At 38.9% G+C, this 26,615-nt stretch overlaps 1 protein-coding gene across 1 annotated transcript in view; it reads left to right on the top strand.

The window, feature by feature from the left end:
* LOC136855594 (cilia- and flagella-associated protein 58-like) overlaps positions 1-25,929 on the top strand; it is a 38,886-nt gene extending 12,957 nt beyond the window's left edge. The window contains exons 4-17 of the mRNA XM_067132687.1: positions 1-116; positions 3,345-3,482; positions 4,070-4,216; positions 5,757-5,871; positions 6,711-6,849; positions 7,319-7,514; positions 16,700-16,808; positions 17,990-18,168; positions 18,518-18,690; positions 19,307-19,469; positions 20,661-20,759; positions 21,820-21,951; positions 23,719-23,820; positions 23,949-25,929. The exon at positions 1-116 is cut by the window's left edge and continues 71 nt beyond it. Of these exons, the coding sequence (XP_066988788.1) occupies positions 1-116; positions 3,345-3,482; positions 4,070-4,216; positions 5,757-5,871; positions 6,711-6,849; positions 7,319-7,514; positions 16,700-16,808; positions 17,990-18,168; positions 18,518-18,690; positions 19,307-19,469; positions 20,661-20,759; positions 21,820-21,951; positions 23,719-23,820; positions 23,949-24,089 (1,949 nt within the window). The 3' untranslated portion in view covers positions 24,090-25,929. The remainder of the gene's footprint in view (positions 117-3,344; positions 3,483-4,069; positions 4,217-5,756; positions 5,872-6,710; positions 6,850-7,318; positions 7,515-16,699; positions 16,809-17,989; positions 18,169-18,517; positions 18,691-19,306; positions 19,470-20,660; positions 20,760-21,819; positions 21,952-23,718; positions 23,821-23,948) is intronic.
* Positions 25,930-26,615: the final 686 nt, after the last annotated feature.

The following is a 26,615-nucleotide window of genomic DNA, read 5'->3' as shown; positions in this document are numbered from 1 at the left end:
GGGCCCAGTACGAGGCCTCCGAATCTGCCGAGCAAGAGACGGCCAGCCTGCAGGCTCATCTTTCGGAACTGGAGAGCACCGTGGAAGACAAGGCTCAACTGCTTGACCAGCAAAAGGTGACGGCATATACCACAACACTTATTGCTTGCACATGTATGCACAAGTACATGTATAAACGCTTCAGCGGGTACACGTGCAAATTACTCGGTCACACACACACACACACACACACACGCTGCCCCATTATATATATACATATATATCTTATTTGCCTTAACATGGTGTGGATCCAAGGAATGAAATATAAAGCAAAGGTCACATAACTCTCAAAGAGAGAGAGAGAGAGAGAGAGAGAGAGAGAGAGAGAGAGAGAGAGACAACAGCTGAAGCCCAGCTACACGTATCGTCCCGTCCACCTGTAGCCTATCTCTGCTGCTTCCTGGGTAATAGGGTTCTTTTCAGTTACCTCTTCCATGCCATCTCCTCAAACATTTCTAGGTCTTCCTCTTCTCATGCTTCCCTGAACACCACTCAGTTCCGCAGTTGTTTCCACCAACATTTCTTCGCTGATTTATCCATGTGACCAGACCACCTTAAAATGCTCTGTTCGTTCTTTTCCTGTTTGTTATTCCTCACGCACGGTCTAGAGTCTAGAGTCTAGACATACCAGGTCAGCCAGCGCGCAGGTATGGACATGAGTCAGAGACTCAGAGGGGTTAGTGGCGTCACGCCTTCCAGAGAGAGCATCTTTGTAAACAAACCCCCCTTAGTCTGCTGCTTGTTTCCGTGTGATTGATAATATCATAACGTTTTTTTTTTTTTGTTATTTTCATATGCCTGTTTTATTTGTTAGTCAGAGTTGTTAATTCAGTCGATATGCCAAGTAACTGTTGTGTTTGGGTGTTCTAAATATTACCACTTGCGTTCAACTTCCACACTTGACCTCGATCAAAGAGAGTTGTCTCAGCAATACCTTCATACATTCCCATTTCAGTTACCTTAAATAAATCAAGTCTCTTTTCAGTCCACTTTTATTTCTTTGCCTGTTCGTTAACTCACCTCTTTGCTGTGTGTATGCGTGTGTGTGTGTTTTTGTTTCAACTATATATACGTTTTATTCTCCCCACAGAAGGGTGGGGCTTAATCTGTTCTAGCAAGTCTTTCTGGGATGTGGTTGTTGGCCTAATGCCCTCGTAAGCCCTAGTTTCCAACCCACCACAGTCGACCTGATTCCAGGTGCCTAACTCACTGCTAGTGGCCAACAGGTGCACCAAGAATCTGTCGGGATAGGGACCAAAACGAATTCCTCTTCGCGGAATCGATCTCGTGTCTGTCACTGGTGAGTGAGTGTGGGCAAAAAAGAAGGTCCAGACACGTTCTCTACTCGAATGATGTCCTCTTTGAATTCGAATAACTGTTGCTGATACCTTTTGATCAATTTAGCTGCAAGAGATACAAAGGATGGGAGGTGGACTAGGTAACAGAAATTAGCAATCGATTTATTTGCTGAAAGCCTTGATTTGGAAAAGTTGTGATATATCTATCAGTGACCTTTAGGGCACATAGACTAGTATAAAGCTTTGGTAAAACGATCAAGTATTTTGAAGTTTGTGTGTTGTACGGCTCAGGAAAATAAAATTCAAAGGGAGTGGCTGTGGGGATGCAAATAACTCCAATTACTTCAAGTAAAACTTCACGGGCATTTAAAATAAGTCACTACATTGATCATGCAACAAACACTTTCCCCATTCGGATTCTCCAGTCGACCGATAAATGTATGTACCGAGTATCAATAACAATTATCCCTTCCTTGAAGCGTTTGACCTCGATACGCAACAGCAGAATTATCAACGTCGTCCTTATATGGCGTGGAATGGAATATAGAGTTTAGGCCGAAGGCACTGGGACCTATGATCATTCAGCGCTGGAAAGGAAATTGAGAGTAGTTAGGTTTGAAAGGTGTAACAGGAGGCAAACCTCACAATTTCACTAAGATATAATTGTTAGGAGAGAGTGGATAACAAGATGGAAGAAAGATGATATGGATGGAGGTACAGTGAAGAGAACGAAATGGGTTGCAGCTACGGGCCTTTAGGACGCTGTAAAGAATATTAAGTAATGCCTACAGTGCAGCCCGCGAGGTGCACTGATGGCGCTAACCCCCTGCGCATTTTACGCGATGATTTAATCACGATGAAGCTATTAAGAATCTATACTAAACTGTAAACTACCAATATTCTGCAAGCGCGAAAATATACAATGATATATTTAGGAGTGATTCTGTTCTGCTTCCTGCTATTCTCTTATCGATAAGGGATGTTATAGGTTATAATGCTTGGTTATCGCACTTGTCATGTTGTCATATACGTAACTGCGTAATTGCTGGTAATACACACCGCCGTTTAGGCAGACGAACTTTTGTTGAACTTTCTGCTCGTAATTTCCACATGTGAAAATTCTTTAGGGAACAAACAAGCATTTGTTTATTACGTTGAAAGTTTCACAGTTATTTTAAACACACATCCATATATATATATATATATATATATATATATATATATATATATATATATATATATATGCACGTATGTGTGCACCGGTATATATATGTATATAATATATGTATGTATGTATATGTATGTGTATATATTTAGACGTAATTATAATAGCCACAATTCTTCGCGCTATTTGGATACGCTTGTCACTACAAAGCCTTAGATGCAAGTGCAAGATTTTTTGAAGCAATTATGATATCCGGTAGCGGGAAACGAACCCGCGTCCCATAATCACGACGAGGTTTCGCTGCCGACCTGACCATCTAAGGCTATGTAGTGTAGCTTATCCAAAAAGCATGAAGGATTCGAGAAGTTAAGAGGGCATTGTGTCTATTACAATCATATATGTAACTGGTAAAAAGTGACCGGTAGATTCTACACACACACACACACACACACACACACACACACACACACACACACACATATATATATATATATATATATATATATATATATATATATATATATATATATATATATATATATATTATCTCCTCAAGATTTACCCATTAGTGCATATTTTCTCCTCAGTACTTCTATTTTTCTTACTTATCTTTTGAGTTCCATCTCCTAAATATATGAAGCTCCCAGCCAGAGAGAGAGAGAGAGAGAGAGAGAGAGAGAGAGAGAGAGAGAGAGAGGAAAAAATGAACATGTAATATACACATAAAGTTTTGAAAAGTAAACAAGATGGTTCATTAACAGCACAACTGTCATGAAGTCTGCACGGCTTAGTCCTATTTCTCATTATGACATCTGTAACTTCATTTCCATCCATCCCTTCAGGACGAGCGAGAAAACATCAGCCGGCAACTCGAAGAAGGGCGCGAGGAAGTGGTCAGACTCCGGAAGGAGGCCGAGGCTAGGGCCCGAACCTTGGCCAGACTTGAAGCTGCAAACAAAGAAGCGACGGCAACTGCCAAGGTATTTTCTTGTCTTGTCATTCGGACTTTAGAACCCTAAAAGAGTTCAGAGGTCTGGTTAAACAAATCATTTATAACTAACTAACATGCACGCGTGAGTTGAGAAACATCACTTAAATTTAGCGTTTGGAGCGGCTGCGCTGTGCTTTTTAGTTTTCTGTAAAGGAAAGCTTATTGTGCCGGCTTTGTCTATCCGTCCGCACTTTTTCTGTCCGCCCTCAGATCTTGAAAACTACTGAGGCTGGAGGGCTGCAAATTGGTATGTTGATCATCCACCCTCCAGTCGTCAAACATACCAAATTGCACCCCTCTAGCCTCAGTAGTTTTTATTTTATTGAAATTTAAAGTCAGCCATAATCGTGCTTCTGGCAACGATATAATATAGGCCACCACCGGGCCGTGGTTAAAGTTTCATGGGTCGCAGCTCATACAGCATTATACCGAGACCACCGAAAGATAGACCTACTTTCGACGGCCTCATTATACGCTGTAGCGACTGTACGTAAAACTCGATTTCTTCGGGGCATTGTTTACTTGTTTCCGGTACGATTTCACCGTTGGAGGTACAATACGTCCCCTTCTTTGCAGCTACGAGACGAAGACTGCGTGAGACTCCAGAAGGAGAACTCGGCGGCGCACCGTCAGTACGACCAGTTGGAGAAGACGGTCAGGAGACAAGATGAAATGCGTGGGGAAGTGGAGATTCAGATAAAGACCTTGAGAGGACAACTCAAGGTACGAACAACAACCATTATTACTACTACTATTATTATTATTAGCTACTGGAATAATAAAAAATATAATCATAGCATCATGAATCGTAAAATGGAGAAACAAATCCGCATTTACGTAACTATACAAGAATATTTTAAAGTATGACTCTACAGAGAGCATTCGAGAATCTGTACGATTCTCCTTCTCAGCTGAACAGAGGAATTGTATAGCTTCTCGAAATGCCTCGTTATAGTTTTATTTGTAGATGTATTTGTACAGTGACATAACTTGGATTTGTTTCTCCATTATTATTATTATTATTATTATTATTATTATTATTATTATTATTATTATTATTATTATAAAATTGTAAATAAATAGTAATTACGAATTATTGAGGCATTTCTGAGGTTATTCTTAACATTACGACGAAAATAACGAATCGTTTATGTAATAATGTGGCCTCTGAAAAAAAAATAATTGTTACAGTTTGACTACTGTTTATTTTTCATTTCTTTCCTAAGAAAGAAAACTGAAAATACGTAATAAAGAGACGGAGGAAATTGACCATAAGAAGAAGTCTAATCTCTTTGACTCAGGCGCTGTTGACTATACTGTTTCTCATATTTTAATTTTTAAAATGTACCGCCAGTATCCATATGTTTATTCGTCTTACAGTTATTCAAATTAAACACACACCAAACATAATGCCATCAAGTGCAAAGCCAATTAACTTGACATGTTTTTGATGGCATGATGAATTCAAGACTGCTGTAAGAGCGTTGTACTGATTCGTCCTTATTTTGGGAATGCTGATTTTAAGTAGTGATCTCTCTCAGGATATGTTGCCGTTTGTTTCAGAAAATAATACGTTGCGTAAAAGTAAAAACAATTAAAAATTCCATTACATTCAGACAGAATCAGCAAGCTATGAATCACTCGAACCAAGATCGCGGGCACTAGCTGTCCTAACTGTTTTGACGCCATACACTAGAGGGTGAAAATTTTTGCACCGTGTTTTTTTTTTAGCATCAAGAAAGTACACACACACACACACACATAGTTGTTGTAGGCTGCTACTGGCTCCTTATAACATCAACGAAACAAGGACATTTAGTTTAGTAGATCATACTCCGTCAACGCCACTCAAGCAATAAACATCGTCCCTAAAACAGGGCTTCTCAGAACAATCATGAGCTCAGAGCGTTTCTTGACCACACGTCCTTTGTTTTACAGAATCTGTAATGTGGAATTCTACTGTACTATTCTGGATTGATCAATAAATACTTTCCGCATATGTCATAAAAAGCCGAAGTGTTTGCACTGCGCGATAAAAAAAAAAGTCTTGATCAATAGCTACTGACTAAATATAAACTCACCTTGTAGATTCGAGTGCCACTGTACTAGACCGATTGTCAATAAATAATCGTCTGAACTCCAGTAGCCTGTGGTAATATGCCTGAGATACCAGGTATCTCTCCAAACCCAATTATTTTCGAGTCAAAATGCAGCCAGAATGAAACCGCCCATAAAAGGAGATGCGTTTATCTTATCTTTGCAGGTCGCAGAGAAGCAAGCCTTGACCGAGAATCGTCAGCAGCAGAGAATATCCCGCCAGATGGAAAAGCTGAAGCGAGAGAGGGACGTCCTCCACAGAACCTACATCAAAACCCTGGGTAACAGATGTGTCCTACTCTTTCTCATATTCACACAAACACACATACACACACACACACGAAGGCAAGGCTAGAGAGATGATACTTCTTGTACAGTCTGCTAGGTATTTAGCGCCCTTTATAATGATTGTTTTCCAGAACAGTTTGCTATTATTTTTCCATTTTCGTTCCGTAATGAACCGTAAATCAGGGAAATGGATTTTGACGTAGCGCATAAACCCTCTTTCCTTTCACATATTTGTCTTTGGTAGCTCTATATTAAATCTGACTGGAAGAGTAGAAATAATGAACTTATGTTTTACTGCTTTACTTTCTTTTTTTTCCCGGTGCAAAGGCATTGCTTCCAAAAAACTAAAATTTCTAAGTCAGCGTTAATCCATTGTGCCTGATGGCATGAGTGATTTAGAATGAATCTTCCATTAGGCACTAAGTTCATTTCAGGAATACGAAACGTAATTTGCCTTTATTATATTTTACAATTCTTTTTGTAGAGCCTAACAATAAGTTTCGTTTGATCGTCGGTTCTCAGTCAAGAGTGTAGTTGTGTTTATTTAGCAAAGATTTATCAGTGAAGTTTACTCGGCATCTGTATATACTGTTACGCTTTTATTGTGGATAAACTTATCAGAGCAATAAACCTGTCTGGAGTTAAGACAATAAACACTTGCCATGTGAGGAACGCTTATCGGAATGACATCTCAGCCGCTGTGAATGCGACTGGTACACACACACACACTGTCACACACACATTTGAAAATTTAAATGTCAAAAGATCCTCTTGCCTATAGTATTACAAGACAGCTAAAAACGCATGTTCTTCTGCTTTCTTTTTAACTCAGGAACTGTGCAAAAACACGCCGGGTTGGTCCACATCCGGGAATTGGAGAGACAAAACGCCGAGCGGGAATTGGGAAGATCCAGGCGGGAACTAACGAAGCAAAACGGCCTCATCACTGCCTTCCAGCACGCCAGAGATAGGTATAGGCGCAAGGTCTATAGCGAGTATACTGTAGCTATACTCTCTAGACCTTAGGTAGGATTATTTTTTATTATTATAAAACGAAACTAATATAAACAATGAACATTTCGCTTCTAGTATATGGGCTTCCTATATTCTGTTCTAAAATTGCCTGGGAAGGTAAGATGCTATTGCTGATAAAGACGTCATAAATGTTTATTTTTAGTTATGTGGGTCTATCTATGTTTATGTACTGCATTGTTAAAGAATTCTTACTTCATATATGTAAATTATATAATGATTTCTTTTTAGGGAAACTACCATCACAGATGATATGATATGACGTGCACTGTGAAAACTATTTTGTTAAAGAAGCCAGGATTTTTGTGTTTGTTAACACTGCAACAAGTTTGTGGCGGATTATATTCTATATAAATCACCAATGTTATTTTACGAGCTTGAGAATTGGACGTTTCTCTTCCTCCTCAGGCAACTGGAGGAAACGGCGCGGGTCGAGGCCAAAGTGATGGAATTAGCAGCCGAGGTAGAGGCGAGGGGGCGGGAAGTGCAGAGGTCCCTTCACACCCACGCCATCACGCGCGCCCACCTCCAGCAAGCCACCACACTGGCGGAGGCTCTCAAGACTGACAATTTCATCGTCGGGAGACAGCTCAGGAATGTGCAAGTTAGTGATCACGGCTGATGCGTAAGACAATCGCTTTCGCTTTTCTCTCTCATTTGCCTGCACTTCGTTCAGACGAGTCTTTTAACTGAACAATTGAGAGCTAAAACAATCTTACTCAGAGTCTAGTTGTTATCAAAACGATTTGTTCTTTTTTTAATTTTTACTGCAAATTCCGGCTTTTCACTTAGTGTCGGAAGTCAGATTTACGAGAACTTACCGAAAACAGGAGGAAATTCCACCTTCTCATTTGTAATGTAAAGAAAAAAGGAAAGTTGCAACAGTGAAGCGAAACCTTGTTCTAAGAGATGAAGTATATTCGCTCTTCTTAAACTTTTGTCTGGACCGGGATTTCGTCAGTAATTTCGGCTCTTACATGAAGTTGCTGTCACTGTATGATAAAAGCGAAGTTTTTGATAATGTTGATCGTTGCGGTAGATAGGGTTTTCAAAAGCAAAAGTTCTCATCAAGCAGATAGATAATATTAAGCTAGTTAAGTACTCGCTCTTCTTCAACTTGCAAATCTTGTACTCTGCAACTTTTTTTTTTTAAATGGGGTAGTAATATGAGATATCATTGTAACTGATATCATTTATTGAAAGTACTAGAAGACATACCTCAGAACATGCTCTGAGCAATTTACTATTTTGTTAAAGAAATCATTAGTAGGTTGTCTGCCTTAATATGTAAATTATTGAAAAAAAGTGGTCTAAAATATGTATACTAAGAGAACATTACTGTATAATAATTCATAGTTCTAGACGGCAACTCGTTACAGGAAGCATGTTCTACCTAGACCGTGGTTCTCGAATGTACCAGAAGCTTGCACGCGGTACTTGCGGCGCGTCAGTTACCTGACACTTGTTGAAGACACAAAAAGGAACAGAGGTGTATAATTTTTCTTCCCTCTGCGATTTATGAAATGCTGTGATTAAACCAACGGTTAGACAGACATAAAGGAACAAATCATATGGATTAGTAAATGAATATCCGGGACGCATAGCCTACGCATTGTGTCAATTCAGTATTTTAATTCCTTTTTAGTATCAGTTTTGTAGAATAGTTTAAAGGCTTGCGTGCTATGAGTATTAGAGTTCTCGTTAAGAAACTGATTTATCATTTAGACCTATAATCAGGTTGTCATATTGCCTTGTACAATTGATATTTACGTGGAATTGCTTACTATAAATAATAGAACTATCTTACGAGGTGTCATGTTACAATGCGGAAGTGATGAAGAAATCATTGTTCACACCTGGCAAAGAACTGTGTAATTTATTCTGTAACACCGCGCTTCCTGACTTGGAAAACGTGAATCGTGGGTAGAATGAACATTTCCTTGATTTGGAAGGTGCTTTTATTTCTTTTTTTCATTCAGATGCAGAGCTTTTACGCAAAAATATAAACATGATACTATGAAAATGCAATAACCTTGTTGCAGATGCGCTGACGCGATTCAATATTAATTACATATCTGATAGGAAAAATCTTGAATCGAGTTTTTAGTTTTCTGTAAAGGAAAACTATTGTGCCGGCTTTGTCTGTCCGTCCGCATTTATTGTCCGCACTTTTCTGTCGGGCTTCAGATCTTTCAAACTATTGAGGCTAGAGGGCTGCAAACCGGTGTGTTGATCATACACCCTCCAATCATCAAACATACCAAATTGCAGCCCTCTAGCCTCAGTAGTTTTTATTTCATATAAGGTTAAAGTTAGCCATAATCGTGCTTCTGGCAACGATATGGGATAGGACACCACCGGACCGTGATTAAAGTTTTATAGGCCGCGACTCATACAACATTATACCGAGGCCACCGAAAGATAGATCCATTTTCGGTGGCCTTGATTATACGCTGTAGCTGCTGTACAGAGAGCTCGATTGCGCCGAAGACACTTCGGCGCATGTTTTACTTGTTAATTATGTATTTCTGTACGTTTGCATAAATCTCTGCACCAAGAAAAGACAAAAAAATCGATATATTAAAGAGATCAGTGACTCCATTTTTGCGTCCGAAAATAGACTGGAGTCAGGGGTCAACAAGAGGACTCTTATCCACTTCCACCAGACTAGACCATCCCCACATATGGAACGCTCTTATGAGGATGAGCCCGAGTTGGCATATACCCAACTTGAGCCATAACAACAACGCCATCGATTAAATCATCATAATACTTCTGAGGAAACCGAGATTCTTAGGTAGTGAATAATTTCAATAAATTGAAGTAGTCAATACATTCAATAAATGTTAGAAAATAAATTCAATAAATTTATGTAGTAAATTCAGGTAGGAAATACATCCAATAAATTTAAGTAGTAAATAAATTCAATAAATTTATGTAATAGATAAATTCAATAAATTTTAGCAAATAAATTTTAATTAATTTTAGTGAGTAAATTCAATAAATTTTAACAAATAAAATCAGTAAATTTTAGCAAATAAAATCAATAAATGTAAGCAGTAAATAAAATCAATAACTGTAAGCAGTAAATAAATTCAGTAAATATAACCAGTAAGTCAACTCAATAAATTTAAGAAGTAAACAGATCCAGTAAATTCAATTAGCACATCAAATATAAGCCAACATCCAAACTACAGCAAGTGAAAGTTGCAAAACCTTTCAACACATCCAATGAAATCTAAGGACTCTTGTCACTGGCTTTCAGAGGACTCTCCCTTTCATTTTGGTCTTTCATTAGTATTGTAAACCGTTTCTCCTTTGTCAAATTTTCTTTTTTCCTTGTTAGTGTGATTAAGAGTCCATTTGTTTGGCTACGTTTGTTGTGGATTTAATTCCACGCAATAAAATCCTCGCATATGAATAGGGAAAATAAAACCAAGCGAAGATAGATTATTATTATTATTATTATTATTATTATTATTATTATTATTATTATTATTATTATTATTATTATTAGATGAAACCTATTCACACGGAACAAGCACACGAAAGGGGCCATTGACCTGAATTTCAAGCTTCCAAAGAACATTAAGGTGTTCATTACGAAGAAGTAAGAGGAGGTCAAGGGAAATGCAAAAAGAAGAGATCCCACTTATTAAGAAAGAAAAAAATAAACAAATCAACAACAAGATAAAAACGTATTAAAATGCCAGGAGAACAGCATCAGGGTAGCAATGCATTGCACCTTCGCTTGAACTTCTGAAGTTGCAATTGCACGACATTCTCTGGAAGGTTGTTCCACATTCCAGCCGTGTGAGGAATCAAGGACCTCTGGAACCTATAGTGAAATACCAGTAGGTTAATTTAAACGACAGAGAATGGGAAACAGTTGAGAAATATCAGACAGTTAAGATAACTGAGTCTTCTTATGGGGTAGCGAAGGGTTGGCGAAAAATAAGAAAGTAAACTTGACAAGAAAATAGTCAAAATTCAAATTCTTTTGTGACAACCTGCGGATTTATATATACAGTACAGTTGTCTATACTTAAATGAGTATATTCATACTTTCATGGAAATTTACCTTGGTCCAGTTCCAGGCTCTCTCTCTCTCTCTCTCTCTCTCTCTCTCTCTCTCTCTCTCTCTCTCTCTCTCTCTCTCGTATACACTTATTTATACTTAAATAAGTACATCCATATTTTCATGGAAATTTAACTAGGTTCAATTCCAGACTCTTCGCAAACTCTCTCTCTCTCTCTCTCTCTCTCTCTCTCTCTCTCTCTCTCTCTCTCTCTCATATACACTTGTTTTTACTTAAGTGTAGCCATATTTTCATGGAGATTTACCTAGGTCCAATTCCAGACTCTCTTCTCTCTCTCTCTCTCTCTCTCTCTCTCTCTCTCTCTCTCTCTCTCTCGTATTCAAGCCTATTCATTTTGGTGAAAGTTGTTCCATTCATTTTGTCAGACATTTTGTTGTTGTTTTATCATTGACTTCAATGGTTTGTAAAGAGTTCCAGTCTGGTTATTCTTGGTTACTTTCGTTTACACATTTGGTTATCTGCAAATAGCTTCGTTAGCTCTCTTAACTTTGCGATTATTTAAGCGCGGGAGAAGAGAGGGAGTGAGAGGGAGAGAAAGTGAGAGAGAGAGAGAGAGTAGAGGGGTTGTTAGGGAGGAGAAAGAGGGAAAGAGTGAGGGAGAGTTGGAGAGAGAGAGAGAGAGAGTTTATCGGTTGTCATTCAGAGTTTTCCCAGGCAGCGCCGGGTTGGTCAGCTAGTGCCACATAAAAAAGAAAATCAAATTTCACTGAGTGAAGTCATATTCCTGAATGAATAAAGAGGTTGGTTTGATAATAACATGAATGTGCTACTGGAATTCTGTATAATTTTTCAGTTATTTTAATCAGGAAACCTGACAGTCTGATTAGGATCTAGTTCTTAGTTTTCGTTCTCTGATGAGTTTAAAGGGAAGAAATACATTCATTCCCTCACTGGGATTTAAAGCTTCTTTTTCTGCTGCTTATTCCCTTGTGGGAACTGGAGAGAGAGAGAGAGAGAGAGGAGAGAGAGAGAGAGAGAGAGAGAGAGAGAAGGGACGTATTTCGCCGAGGGTTGGCGCCTGCTACGCATGTTGGATCCCGGCGCTGCTGTCTCCCCTACCTAACTCACCCCCATCCAGGGTGGACAAACAGGTTTGCAGGAGGAGGGTGGATGTCTCCCCTACCCTCCCGATCCCCAGTCTACCCAGACCTCACCCAGGGCGGACAAACAGGTTTGCAGGAGGAGCGTGGATGTCTCCCCTACCCTCCCAATCCCCAATCTACCCAGACCTCACCCAGGGCGGACAAACGGGTTTGCAGGAGGAGGGTGGATGTCTCTCCTACCCTCCCATTCCCCTACCTATCCCGGCCCCCACCCGGTGCAGACAAACTGGTTTGCAGGGGGAGGGTGGCTGTGTCATGTCTCCCCCTCCTGCCACCCGGGTGAGGACAAACAAGATCCACTCGGATTTTATTATCAAGGATTAGAAAAGGAGTAAATTACCAGTGACATTCTCATATAGTTCACTTCGTTTCACTTCATATATATATATATATATATATATATATATATATATATATATATATATATATATATATATATATATATATATATATATACTATTAGCCTTACCAGAGTATTTTGTTACTATCTTTATGACATCCAAGTACAGAATAGCAGGAAGTGAAAACAACTGAAACGCTGATGTTGTAATTACGGGAACACGCGAGTCGACGTCGTTCCTCCCTTTGATAAGCAGTCACGCGCGGGCCAGATCGCACGCGCTTACCTTAATGAGGTCACAGCACTCTTCTTCCCATGTTACAATCATTGGCCATACTTAATAGATATATCGCGGTTATTCCCAAGACTTGAGTTTCTCCTGAGCAGGGAGAGAAAGTAAATGACCGAAATATTGAGTGAGATTGTGAGTTTAAACAGAAATAAAATTCGTAGAGTCATAGATTGTTGCTGTCAATCAGTATTGGTGTCATACGATTTTCTGACGTAACTCCGAAGACCGCGGACGTCAGTCGTTGCAAGGGAAGGTTGGAAACTTTCAAACACTGCAATAAATGGGAAACAGAAACAAAGAGAAAGTCCTAAACTCGTGTAATCTTAATCGAAAGCTGCGTAAACCATGAGGTATTTATGTTTTTAACATGTAAATGTATTTCGCATTCCTATAACGTAAATGAGTTCCTGATCGGCTGAGTGGCATAATTCGGAAAATTATGTCAAAGTTTGATTTGTAATAATCTAGAGAAATTTGATCCTTATACCGACACCTTCTACTTTTATTTTCTATATATATATATATATATATATATATATATATATATATATATATATATATATATATATATATATATATATATATATATTATATATTTGCAAGATTGCCAAGCAACTGATGAAAAGTGCTTCTTAGCAATTGCATGTTAAACTAGATATATCAAGCGGCCTGGACACGTCGTCCCAAGCGTGACTCTTGGTAAATTCAATGTATTGTTGTCATTGCCACATTGCTCTTCTATTCTGTTCTTAAACTCGCGGCACGTAGTGAAAATTACAGCTCAGCTGTAAGTGTGAGTCAGATACAAATATCTGGAGTACAGCATTTCAAGTACTTATAGTCTCGGGTAAGTTATTTTTCATTTTTATTTTTCATTCCTGATAATTACTTATCAGCTCTGATCAATGAGTGTTACTGTATTTGTAGTAGCGACAAATGAATATGTTTTGTACTTGCTTCTTGAGAATGTGATTCAGTCTATAACCTTGAACGAAATAAAGGCTGATGATTTGATAATATGCGGAGATTCTCTTTAAAGAATAATATTCATTTATCACCACTACAAATACAGTAATACTCATTGATCAGAGCTGATAAACAGTTATTTGGAATGAAAAAGTAAATCAACATGAAAAATAACTTACCCAAGGCAGTAATTACTTGAAATACTCCAAATGTCTAGTACCTGACTCACACTTATAGCTAAGCTGTGATTTTCACTGCCTGCCTCAAGTTTAAGAACAGAAGAGAGGAGCAATGTGGCAGTGACAACAATACATTTAATTTACCACGAATCACGTTTGGGACGACGTGTCCAGGCCACTTGATATATCTAGTTTAACATGCAATTGTTCGGAAGCGCTTTTCTGCAGTTGCTTGGCAATCTTGCAACAAAACATGCAGTGGCATGCAAGCTGTCAATTACTCAATAAAGGACTCCCCACATCCCACGATAATTTACAGCATTGCTCCATGATAGAAGCAAAAGAGCGAGTGCCTGGTTTGGTGTGAAAATGGGGCTGGGACTATAGTTGACGCATTTTAAGAATATCACTCTGCCACGCCCACGTCCTCCCTACCCAACCAAGCAACCCCAGCCTAACCCCCTCCCCTCTTTCACGATATTACTCATACAGCTGGCAGGGTTGTCCTTATCAGACCCCAGTTCTTTCCCGTCTCCAGATGGGTGGAGGGAGGGGGTTGCTTCCCTCTGGGGTCTACTACTCCTCCCTGGGATGAACGACCTTTCTATGTTATCAGTGTCATAGTCAAGCAGCAACTGATATCGTCCGAGAGTGCGGTACGGTAATAATGTTATGCATCATCTACGGTGCCAGGGGAAAGGGGCGTGGCCGAATGATATTCTTAGAATGCGTCGACTGTAGGTTGCTTTAGGTGTTCGTGGCTGCTTGAAGGCTTTGTGGGTGGCATGATGAGAGTAAAAGTAGGGGCAAAATTGTTTGATAAGACGGATCTTGAATAGAGTTTGGATCGGCTGATGGTCACAAATGACATACTACTGACTGGCGATAGTAAGAAGAAGCTGCAGAGCTACTGAAAGAATTCAAGTGTTTTGCAGGAGGTAAAGTTGAAAGGAAACGTGAGCGAGGTTATGAAGACAAATAGGAACTAGGAAGATGGAGCCATAATTGTTAGTCTGTGTATCAGTTCAGTATATAAACCATGAAAATATCACACATTACATATGCATATACAAAGTATATAAGTTTTACTCTAATCAATATATATATATATATATATATATATATATATATATATATATATATATATATATATATATATATAGAGAGAGAGAGAGAGAGAGAGAGAGAGAGAGAGAGAGAGAGAGAGAGAGAGAGAGAGAGAGAGAGAGAGAGAGAGAGGAGTGCAGTTAGAAATACATTCGAGTTTGTACAATGTTTGTCGAGATGATAGTGCAAGTATTAGAGATTTTTACAAATGTAAGTGTGGACATGTGTGTTTATCTTTGCAGATAAATATCATCCAGTCATTTCCATTTTCATAGGACAGTCTCTCTCTCTCTCTCTCTGTGTGTGTGTGTGTGTGTGTGTGTGTGTGTGTGTGTGTGTGTGTGTGTATAATAATTCAATATAGCAAGTATTCCTCAAATCAGTACAGGATCTAAAGGTTTTAGACAGTTTTTCCTTCTCTTCTCTGATGCAACGAGGAAATGTTACACCCAAAAGCATAAACCTGATTAAAATGTGATGTGTTAAACGTGCCAGGATATAACTGGCGATTTAATCAAGTCAAGTAATCTTTCTCGTTATTTCTGATCCGCTGGTATGGTGGGTGTCGCGGGCGGGTTCGCGTCTCCCCCAGGGTGATGAAAAACCACTGGCTCTGTATCATGATCAGTTACTGCTGCAGTGTTGGGGGGGTCTGCTGCGGTGGGAGGTTGAAACCAACATTCTTTGGAAGCTTGAATTTCAAGTCAGTGGCCCCCTTGGTTTGCTGATCCATGTGAATAGGTTTCACCTGCTGAAATAATAATAATAATAATAATAATAATAATAATAATAATAATAATAATAAATAATAATAATAATAAATGGCCCCTTTGGTGTAATGTGAATAGGTTTCATCTGCTGAAATAATAAAGCAGCTAATAATAATACCCGCCCCCAAAAAAAAAGTCTCAAGAAAACTATTCTCAGCCTCGAAATACGTAGGTTTTGCTTTCGTGAGCATGGCTCATATAAATTTCATTGCTTTATTACACCACAAGTAATAACTTCTCACGCCCCCTTTCACTTTCCGGCAGAGAGACATCCATTCAGCTTTACGGGAGCCTGGTTGAACTTTCTCTTAACAGTGTGAGATGCTTTGTTCCAAGACTTTATGTTCCCACCTTTCATGACGTGCAAAAAATTTTCACAGAGAACCCCTGTGCACGAAATGGATTATTATTTTCATTTTTGAGATTGCAAGGGCAGAGGATTGCTGTACTGATCGTGCACCGTAGGCATTGCTTAAGGTTCTTTGCAGCATACCTTCGGTCCCTAGCTGCAACCTCTTTCATTCCTTTTTCTGTACCTCCATTCATATTCTTCCTTCCAGCTGACTTTCCACCCTCTCTAACAATTGTTGCATAGTGCAGCTGCGAGGTTTTCCTCCTGTTACACCTTTCAAACCTTCTTACTGTCAATTTCCCTTTCAGCGCTGACTGAAACTCGTAGGTCCCAGCGCTTGGCCGTTCGGGTGAATTCTATAATCCACATCAATATGCATGTACACACAAAGCGACCCAGATGAGAAAATAACGATGTGACTGAACAACTTACGTATGGAGAGCTCTACTTTTCTTAGACAGATCCACAGTCGTTGACAATTCCAAGCGATTATTAAGAAAAATTATATTTTTTTGGCACCTGTCGCAGCGTTACTGCAATTTTATCATTAGCTAACCTCATCTGCATTCCCTTTCCTCAGACTGAAAAAGAAGAGGCGGTCGAGGAATGCCGAAAATCGGGTTATTTCGTCGTGAAACTTCAGCAGAACCTGAACGTGAGAGAAACGACTATTCAGAAACTTACCGGAGGTAGGTCGCATGAGTGTACTCATTCTAGAGTTCGTTAGAAAAGTCTAAGACTGCGCTGAACATCATTCACAGCAGCGTTATTCTGCACTTACTGACTGACGGCAAATCACGATGCCTCCAAGTGAAAGTGGCCTGTATGTTAAATGGTCCGTCAATATATCTAAATCACTGTGTGTACCTACTGTACAGTGCTCCCAGTATCGTCCACCCCGTAGGGAGGTGGAGCCGTCAGTGCACCTTATGCGTTGCACTGTAGGCATTACTCAAGATTCTGTCGTTCCTTTAACTGTGCCTCCTTTCATATTCTCTTTCTTCCATCTTACTTTCCACCTTCTCCTAACAATTGATTCATAGTGCAACTGCTTTGAGGTTTTCCTCCTGTTACACGTTTCAAACCTTTCACTGTCAATTTCCGTTTCAGCACTGAATGACCTCATCGGTCTCAGTTCTTTTCCTTTGGCCTAAATTCTATATTCAGATCAAATCAAGTATGAACTTCCTATAATTGATTACATTTTCACGGTATTTCAGTAGAATTCAGTAGCATTATTTTTTCCGAATCTTACGCAGTTAAAGTTTTATTGGTATTTCTGATACATAAACTATCAAATAGAACAAGTGACGAAATCGTTGATAGTTTCATCATTGGTATAAATGTTGGGAATTGTAGAACTCATGAATTTCCCTGTTTCTGATCAAGAAAAGAAATAACGTCAAAAGATGAAGAACAAGCTTACGAATAAATCTATGAAGTAAGGTACGCTATGGATAGGTAACCATGGGATAAAATCGTTTGTATAAATTTGCATGCATTGCTTTATAATGTTATATTGACAAATCCTGTGTAGTTACATAGAACACTAAGATCAGTTAAAAATGGTACTGTTCGCTCGTTGGTAACCATTCTCTTTTGATGAGAACAAGGCTAAGAGAGACAAGGCCTACCCACATGGGTGGCGTGACCTCCCATCCTGGGGTAACTACGCAGGCGATGACGTATCTTAGAGGCACCTGCGCATTGCGGCAATTCGCCGGCTGACGCAATAAGGAGGTAGACAAAGCTCCGCCTACATGGGGGATTTGGGCGGAAGTAAGCAGACCTTCTCTTTCTCTTGGTCTTGAACGAGATGATCTGTAGAAATGGCTAAGTATCTATTGTTCTTAATTTTGTCTTTTGAAAGACATAATCGCGATGAAACGCGAGCAGGAGCAGCTGCAGGTTGCCGAGAAAGCTGCGCGTGACATGGTTGAGGAGAGGGATCGAACCGTCCATTATGCTGAGGGGGAGAAACTTGGCCTCACCAGGATTCTTCATGACCAAGAGAACGCCGTTAAGCACCTGCAGAAGGAGCTTGAAGAGGTAATGCTAAATACTCTTATTACTCGACATTTAACCGTTGAAGGATTTGTTAATGATGAAACCCATCTAAACCAACGTTACATATTCTAGGTAACCTGTTGTTGCGTCTATTTCCAGAAGAATCATGACCATCTTGCCTTAAATGGGAAGCGAAAACAGTTCAAATTTCAGAGCTTTTCCAGTTTAAAAGAGAAGACTTTCACCCCTTGCTGCCGAAATCCAAAAACTATGTCGTTTTTAACATTTACATCCCACCAACAGGCAAATCAGACTCCGAATAACAAAGTCATTGCGACGTCAGTTTTAGGTACCAATCCCTAGCTATGTAACTCACGACAGTCCTCATCAGGAGAGGTCCGGAAGAGCCACGGTGGCAACGCAACTGGCTCGTCGCAACGACGAAGTGCGAGCCCTGAGGGAGCGCGTCCGATTGCTCGAGCACATCTTGCACAAAGGCGACAAGGACTACTCCAACAGGAAGACGGACATAAGAACCCTTGCAACTGAAGTCAGCGCTCTGAGGTGGGTCATTTTCGTGGGTTTTTTTTCTCTTTTTAAGGAGTTGGTAGACCGTTTTTAGGATGTGTACTGTAGTTGCATGTTATTTTTCTGGAGCACTGAGTGCGTTTCGCTGTCAGAATGAATTCTGTCGTTGTGCTTTAACTAATAACTAAACAAGGTTCTTATGGCATTAGAACACAAGGTAGCAGTTACATAAATTCCATTTCCATTGTACTTATCAAAGCTGCTGAAATTTCTCAAATTTTTAGTTGTTTGTAAAGAAAACTATTGAGAAGGCTGTTTGTCCGTTCATCCGCGCTTTTTCTGTCCGCTCACAATCCATGGCTAAACTTAACCTTAAATCGAATAAAAACTACTGAGGCTAGAGGGCTGCAGTTTGGTATGCTTGATGATTGGAGGGTGGGTGATCAACATACCAATTTGCAGCCCTCTAGCCTCAGTAGTTTTGAAGATCTGAGGGCGGGCAGAAAAAGTGCTGACGGACAGGCAAAGCCATCTCAATAGTTTTCTTTTACAGAAAACTAAAAAAGGAGACTGCTACCTACCACTGGAGGTTTATTTAGATTAACTTCAAGCTCTTTTGCAAAGCGCAGTTCTCTTCCCTTTCCACAATCAGGGACGAGCGAGAAGTGCTGTCACGTCACGTCAAACTGGTGGAGTCCCTCAAGGTGGAGTTGGTGAGAATGCAGAGGGAACTCATATCATCCCAGAACAAGAGAGCTGTGCTGGAAGAGGAAGTCATTCGCAGGGAAAAGGCCCATAGATGGACGACGCTCAAGGTCTCTCTCTCTCTCTCTCTCTCTCTCTCTCTCTCTCTCTCTCTCTCTCTCTCTCTTGTCCTTTTCATTCTCCACCAGTCCATCTATCCGATGATGCATAGGCAAGTGCGGTGGTAACTCAGGCAACGTTCGTAGAATGAAATGCGACTAGTTCAGCTGTATCATATAATTATGGTATAGATATTGTCAGTCTGCTTATAAATAACCTTCATTTTACAACAGAGGGGTTAAATGAATATTTAAAAACATTATAGTTAGGATGCCTTTTGAACTGAAGAGCAAGAATGAGTTATCAGAGACAGACAAGAAGAAGAAAGCTGACATCTGGAATTCCTTGTCAGATGTTAGGCTTGAACCGATAATATCGGGAAAAGCGCAGCAAGAGACATCTGTTCTGAAGTCTCCAAGAGATACCTAAAAGGAGTAAAAATGGTTACAGACCCTTTCATTTGACTTTTTTTGCAACTGAGTAGTTCAAAACAACAACAGTACCATACCTTTGACGAGTTTCGTTACTTGCCCTGTCACATTCTGTGCCTTGGGAATATTAATTCGGACTCGAACTACAGTAGAAAACTGATTAGTAATACAGAATTAAGTTAAGTGTTTCATCACTGATTTATAAAGAGGAGAATCCACGAAAATTTCACTGGTATGAAGGTGCACTTCGGCAACAGGTGAATAACGATACTCGCTGTGGAGTTCTGGGAATCAGGGAATACTCTGACCAGTGACAACTGAATTCTTCTGATGCCAAGTTTTCAATTTTCAAGTTTTCATTTTTCGAGAAGGTGACCCATCGTTTCCTTCAAGCTTAGGCCTCATACCTTTCTTTGTCTTTATTTTTGCTATCAAGTTCGGGACAGAAGAGATATTATGTTTATAAAACAGTCAGACTTATCCGTTATGTGGGGAAGCCCACACCCCTAAATTTTTGCGTATAGAATCAACAAATTTATGAAAATAATAAAAGTAAATAAATGTAATCATTACATAAAAACTGAATTTGCAGTAAATACTCTGTAATAAAAAAACGGTTATTTAAATCCTGACAATTCTTTATGGAAATAAATCAATAAAATTTGTGCGAAAGCTAATTTCCCGTCCACGACTGGGAACCTTGCCACGCCCATGATTTGCACCGCAAATATTAATCCTGATTAAAAATTCATCAATCTTTCTTGCCCTCAGGCATCCGACCCCAGCAAATACGACCTCCTGCGTAAAAACCAGCTCCTGCAGAAGCGACTGGTAGCGGCCACTCAGAGGGCGGCAGCGAGCGAAGCTGAGGTGACGCTCCTGATTCAGACGAGTCTTAATCATAGAATTGATGAATCGTCTATTGATTTTCTTTTTTTGAACTGCCAATTGAACAATCTCTTTACTGTATTGCTATGGTTGAAAATAAGTGAGTTGAGATTTGTCTTGTAGAATCAAAGTAATCAATGTTTTTGAAAGATTTAGATAAAGCAATAATCTTAGAAATAACATTGAATTTATACATGTACACATATGTATATATATATATATATATATATATATATATATATATATATATATATATATATATATATATATATATGTGTGTGTGTGTATAAAATGTATATATACAAGTGCATTATCAACTCTTAAGTTATCGCACCATCTGAACGAATTAGAATCCTAACAGGATTTTATTTTGGGGTTAACTTTTATCTTACATTTTGGCAGCAATGAAAACAAGTAAAAAAAAGGTGCACCATTATAACTAACTTTAACCTCAAATAAAATAAAAACTAGTGAGGCTAGAGGGCTGCATTGTGGTATGTTTGATGGTTGGAGGGTGAATGATCAACATCCCAATTTGCAGCCCTCTAGCCTCAGTAGTTTTTAAGAACTGACGTCGGACAGAAAAAGTGCGGACGGACACACAAAGCCGCCACAGTAGTTTTCCTTTCAGAAAACTAAAACCTCAGGCAGTGCAAGGAGAATGAGAGTATTGCTTGAAAGCATCGCGCATCCACAGAGATTTCGGGAATCATCCTGCACACTGTGTATGTCAACTTTTAATATTAATTTCAGCTGAAGAAGATTTCTCTTTGGGCATCGTTCACCTGACATGAACAGGAAACTTTCAGTATCGCCCTTGAGATAGCACTTTTTCTGTCCGCCCTCAGATCTTATCTTAAAACTACTGAGTCTAGAGGGCTGCAAATCGGTATGTTGATCATCCACCCTCAAGTCATCAAACATACCAAATTGCAGCCTTCTAGCCTCAGTAGTTTTTATTTTATTTAAGGTTAAAGCTAGCCATGATCGTGTCTGGCAACGTTATAGCACAGGCCACCACCTGTTTATTTTTCCATCCCAGGTAGCTCATAAAGACCGGGAGGTCGAGGAACTGCGCCGAATAGTGGAACGGTCCGCGGCGCAGCATACCGACAGCGGAACCGCCAAGGCTCACTTCATTCAACAGTTACGAGCGAAGGACGACCAAATTAAGGTTTGTTTTAGCTGACGAATAAAATCACGGAAACTGACGTTGGAAAACCTCAGATTTCAAAGTCACTTGCTAGAATTAAAATAATGGATCTTTCCTAGATCGTGACCCCAAAGGGTAAAATTTTAACCCGGTATGCATCCACCTTTGCTGCGTGTTTAGTACAAGCCCGTCGGGGATTTCCGTAAAAACATAAACAAAAGACTGTAAATATCATGAAGATAATGACCCCCCAAGAAATATTAGTCCTAGATAACGACCCCCAACCTTTGCTGGGGCTCACTATCTATGAAAGATCCAAAACAGTCAGCTTTGAAAAGTAAAAGCAAATCTAGATCTATTTAAATTTGGGTGCATAATACAAAAATATAACTATCTCGGGCGCACGATAGTGTGCAACAAATGTTCAGTCTGTTTATTGATGTGTATACCAAAATGATAGATTTATGTTCTGTAAAGTTCGATTTCGAATATCTCATTTGTTACACAAAGTTAAACATGACAATGATCTTTCGCGTCTCGAAATTCTGTGTGAGATCCACTGGAAAACATGTTTTGAGTCTAGTGAATATATTCTTCAGAGTAGTTTTTTCCTTTTTTTGAATAGTCTTCATCGAAATGAGGTTGATCACTTTACAGTTACAAGTTCATGAAGCACGTGAACTTCATAAACCTTCCTGCAAAATATTACTGATACGAGACGTATAAATCTCCGAATATCCTCTATATCCTTCTGGGGATATTAATAAGTAACTTGTGGTTTTAGAGCGTGGGCACAAATGAATCCTTCTGTAAGCAAAAATGAAAAACAGAGAAGCCTTGGAAACCATAACGTGTCACTCCAGTAGTTTTTTTTCCAGAGATTTCTGTTTTTTAGTTTTCTGTAAAAGAAAACTATTGTGGCGGCTTTGTCTGTCCGTCCGCACTTTTTCTGTCCGCACGTTTTTCTGTCCGCACTTTTTCTGTCCGCCCTCAGATCTTAAAAACTACTGAGGCTAGAGGGCTGCAAATTGGTATGTTGATCATCCAACCTCCAATCATCAAACATACCAAATTGCAGCCCTCAACCCTCAGTAGTTTTTATTTTATTTAAAGTTAAATTTAGCCATAATCGTGCTTCTGGCAACGATATAGGATAGGTCACTACTGGGCCGTGGTTAAAGTTTTATGGGTCGCAGCTCATACAGCATTATACCGAGACCACCGAAAGATAGATTTATTTTCGGTGGCCTTGATTATACGCTGTAGCGCTGTACGGAAAACTCGATTGCACCGAACGAACTTCGTTGCATTTTGTACTTGTTTCTTAATGCAATTTCTTTATGGAAATATTTGAAAGCAAAAGAATTTACAACGGATACAAAATTTAAGTTACAGACTTTTCTTGTCTATAGGCATTGAGGAAGACAGTAAACTGCTGTTATGACATTTCTATGTAATCTGACTGAAGCCCGCGCACATGTTATACACGTACACACAGATATATATGTGTATATATATATTTATTAACTTTATCACATACACAATTGTTCTGTGCATTAGTACAATTACCAACAGGACCTCATTCAAACTGGATGGTATCTAGTGCAGATATTTATTCAAAAAAGTTACTTTTTTTTAATAAATATCTCCACTAGATACCATCCAGTTTGAATGAGGTCCTGTTAGTAATTATATATATATATATATATATATATATATATATATATATATATATATATATATATATATATATATATATATAGGCCTATATGTGTATTATCCTTATAGAGTGTGACGGCTGCTCTGAACGCAGCCCTCTTGGCGCAAGAAGAAGTGGAGCAAGAACGTCGGGCGCTGAAAGAACAACTGGCTTCCACACGGAGGAGATTGGTAAGTAGGTCTACCTTCAAGTCAGGTCGGGCTGTTTTTGAATCCTAATTAAATTTCACTCCGAAAATTAATAGGAAAAGGTTAATAAAAAAACCTTAGGCATTAATCCATTCCCTTATTTGCGCCAGAATGTCTTGCACCGACAAAATCAGCGGAAATCAGCAGCTGACGGTCAGCAGGACCACGAAATGATGGGGCAGCAGCTTGAGGCAGAACTTCTGAGGAACTCCGAACTTCCTAGAAATGAAACTTGGCTCTCAAGGACTTAAAGAAACAGCACACAACTGCATATATTTAATGTATATTAGTTAAGTACAGAGGCCATGTTGCCTTCATTACCGTTAGTACCGTGAACACCAATTTTACAAGGCCTGGTCGTGAGAAGACCTCTCAACGATCTTGTAAACCTTAGTTTAAGGACTGGGCTTTGATACAATAAATGGAATATAATTGAACCTTAAGATTCATTGTTTCTTACGAATGTAACTTCCATTTTACTCATAGCTCAAACATTTAGCAAGATTACAGTGCAAGGTTCTCCCTGCAAGATATTCGTGTTCCTTATTCTAAGTCGGACCGGACCCCTGTTAAAGGGTGCATCGTATGAAAAGATATGAAAATTTACTCAAGTTGATGTCAGGAGGGTCCAAGAGGCAGAGCATCTAGAAAAGAAGTGAGGAGGATTTTCTAGCCATCAGTGACAAGGAGGGAAAAGGCTCCTGTACCTTTGCAATGCCGTTGGCAGGATATTGCAAGCGGAGAAGACTACTTGTCTATTGCTCAGTTAGTACTACCTAGCCCACATCTCCCTCTGTTCTCTTTCAAACTCTTCGGGTTCCTTACAGAACATTATAACTTTAAAGATAACAATTTTTGTTAAAGAATATTATTCAGATTTAATGTTCTATTCAATACATTTTACGCCTTTATTCAGAAAAAAAATTATTCAAATTACATACATTGCTTGGCTGATATTTTTGTTCATGCTGAATTGTGTTAAAATAAACTATCTTTATAACACCTGTCCAACTGACGGCAAAATTGTTTTCTTAACATGAAAGGAAATTTTTACGTGACCTACATGAGATTTGGGTCTTAAGAGATGTCTGAAATTACTGCTTGATGGCGCTCGCTACGCTGCGCTGGAACCCGGCGCTGCCCATCATGTCTCCCCTACCCTCCTGATCCCCTACCTAACCCGCCCCCACCAGGGCGGACAAACAGGTTTGCAGGAGGAGGGTGGGTGTGTCATGTCTCCCCTACCCTCCCAATCCCCTACTTATCCCGCCCCAACCTGGGGGCAGACAAACAAGATCCACTCGGATTTTAAACTAAAAATATAGAAATTACAAAATAAAAATAAATAAAAATAAATAAAATCAATTAAAAATAAAAGAGATAAAAAAACAAACACAATGAAGTTGAATAAAAACAAATGAAAAATATTCTCTATGGTAGAACGAGCTGATGTTTGTGTTATGTTTCCTTGTCGTGATTATCATAAAAAATCCCTCTGTTCTTAATGAGCTGTCCAGTACAGAATCAGGATATTCAGTTTCACCTCTTTCATCATTCGACACACCCAAGGCTCTGTGTCCCGTTTGAACACGGATGCGAAAGCTGATTTCTTTATTTCATTACATAGACTGAAATAAAAATATGCAAAAATATTGATAAGTCTCCTGTACAGGCTATTCTTAAAGTGGTTAATATTTCTGTGTATTAAGCGATCCGAAAAAGGGGTAGGCTGTGGTCATACGAGTAGTCTATTTTCATAGTGAATTTATAGTTGAAAACAATCCCTTTGATTTACTAAAGAAAACATTTACATTTTCGTTTTTTTGCTATTATGTCAACATACATGAACCATTTAAAATTCCTTGGAATGATCTTGTTAAATATTCTTCTTTAAAAAAAAATCCATATACAAATGGCTTGAAGTGCAGATAGGGGATCACTCTTTACGTTCCCAATCCTCAAAGTGGTGGAAAAAATTGTTTTTGTTAATGAGTGTACAGAACCTCTCTTTTCCTATCAAGTATGATTACTTTTTCCATCCGTCTATATGTTTGTTTATACTGTAACACGGCATATATAATGGAAATTTCTGACACCACGTGTCAGTCCTCTTAATTATGTCTTACAGAACTGAAGAAGAAGCTTCGTCAGGTTTGATGTTATGTTTCATTTTTCCCTGTTAATCTGCATATATACACTGTGTTCCGGTGAATTGAACCATACACACACAAACAAACCAACCCACACACACACACACACACACACACACATATATATATATATATATATATATATATATATATATATATATATATATATATATATATATATATATATATATATATATATATATATTAGTGTCTTATCAGAAATCAGTGTAAGAATTACAATTTGTGCGAGTTTCAGTGGACCAGCAATAGTTCTTACCAGGCAGATGTTACGGTTGTTGCCTAATGTGACGAAATGATTGAGCAAGGAACACATTTCGAAGAAGCCCTTTGTTTACGCAGAATCGTAACAATGAAAACCATTTACTGGAACACAAATGTATTCGAGGGAATCATTCGTGATATCTAGTTAATTAACTGACTTTGTGAAATGGGTAAAACTGTTTTTCTTGAAGACCTAAAAATGCACGGAACTGCTACGCGCCTGTGTATTTTAAAATAAGGAAAATGGGTTTTACTTGATGTCTATTGAAGAAAGGCGCTGGAAACGGAAATGCCAGTTACAATGCAGTATTTGTCCAGAATGAGAAATAAAGAATAAAGTTTACT

Source organism: Macrobrachium rosenbergii, chromosome 32, assembly GCF_040412425.1.
Source record: "Macrobrachium rosenbergii isolate ZJJX-2024 chromosome 32, ASM4041242v1, whole genome shotgun sequence".
NCBI classification, from domain to species: Eukaryota; Metazoa; Arthropoda; class Malacostraca; order Decapoda; family Palaemonidae; genus Macrobrachium; species Macrobrachium rosenbergii.
The sequence above is the reverse complement of the archived record's forward strand: the minus strand, read 5'-3'. Positions and strand labels throughout refer to the sequence as shown.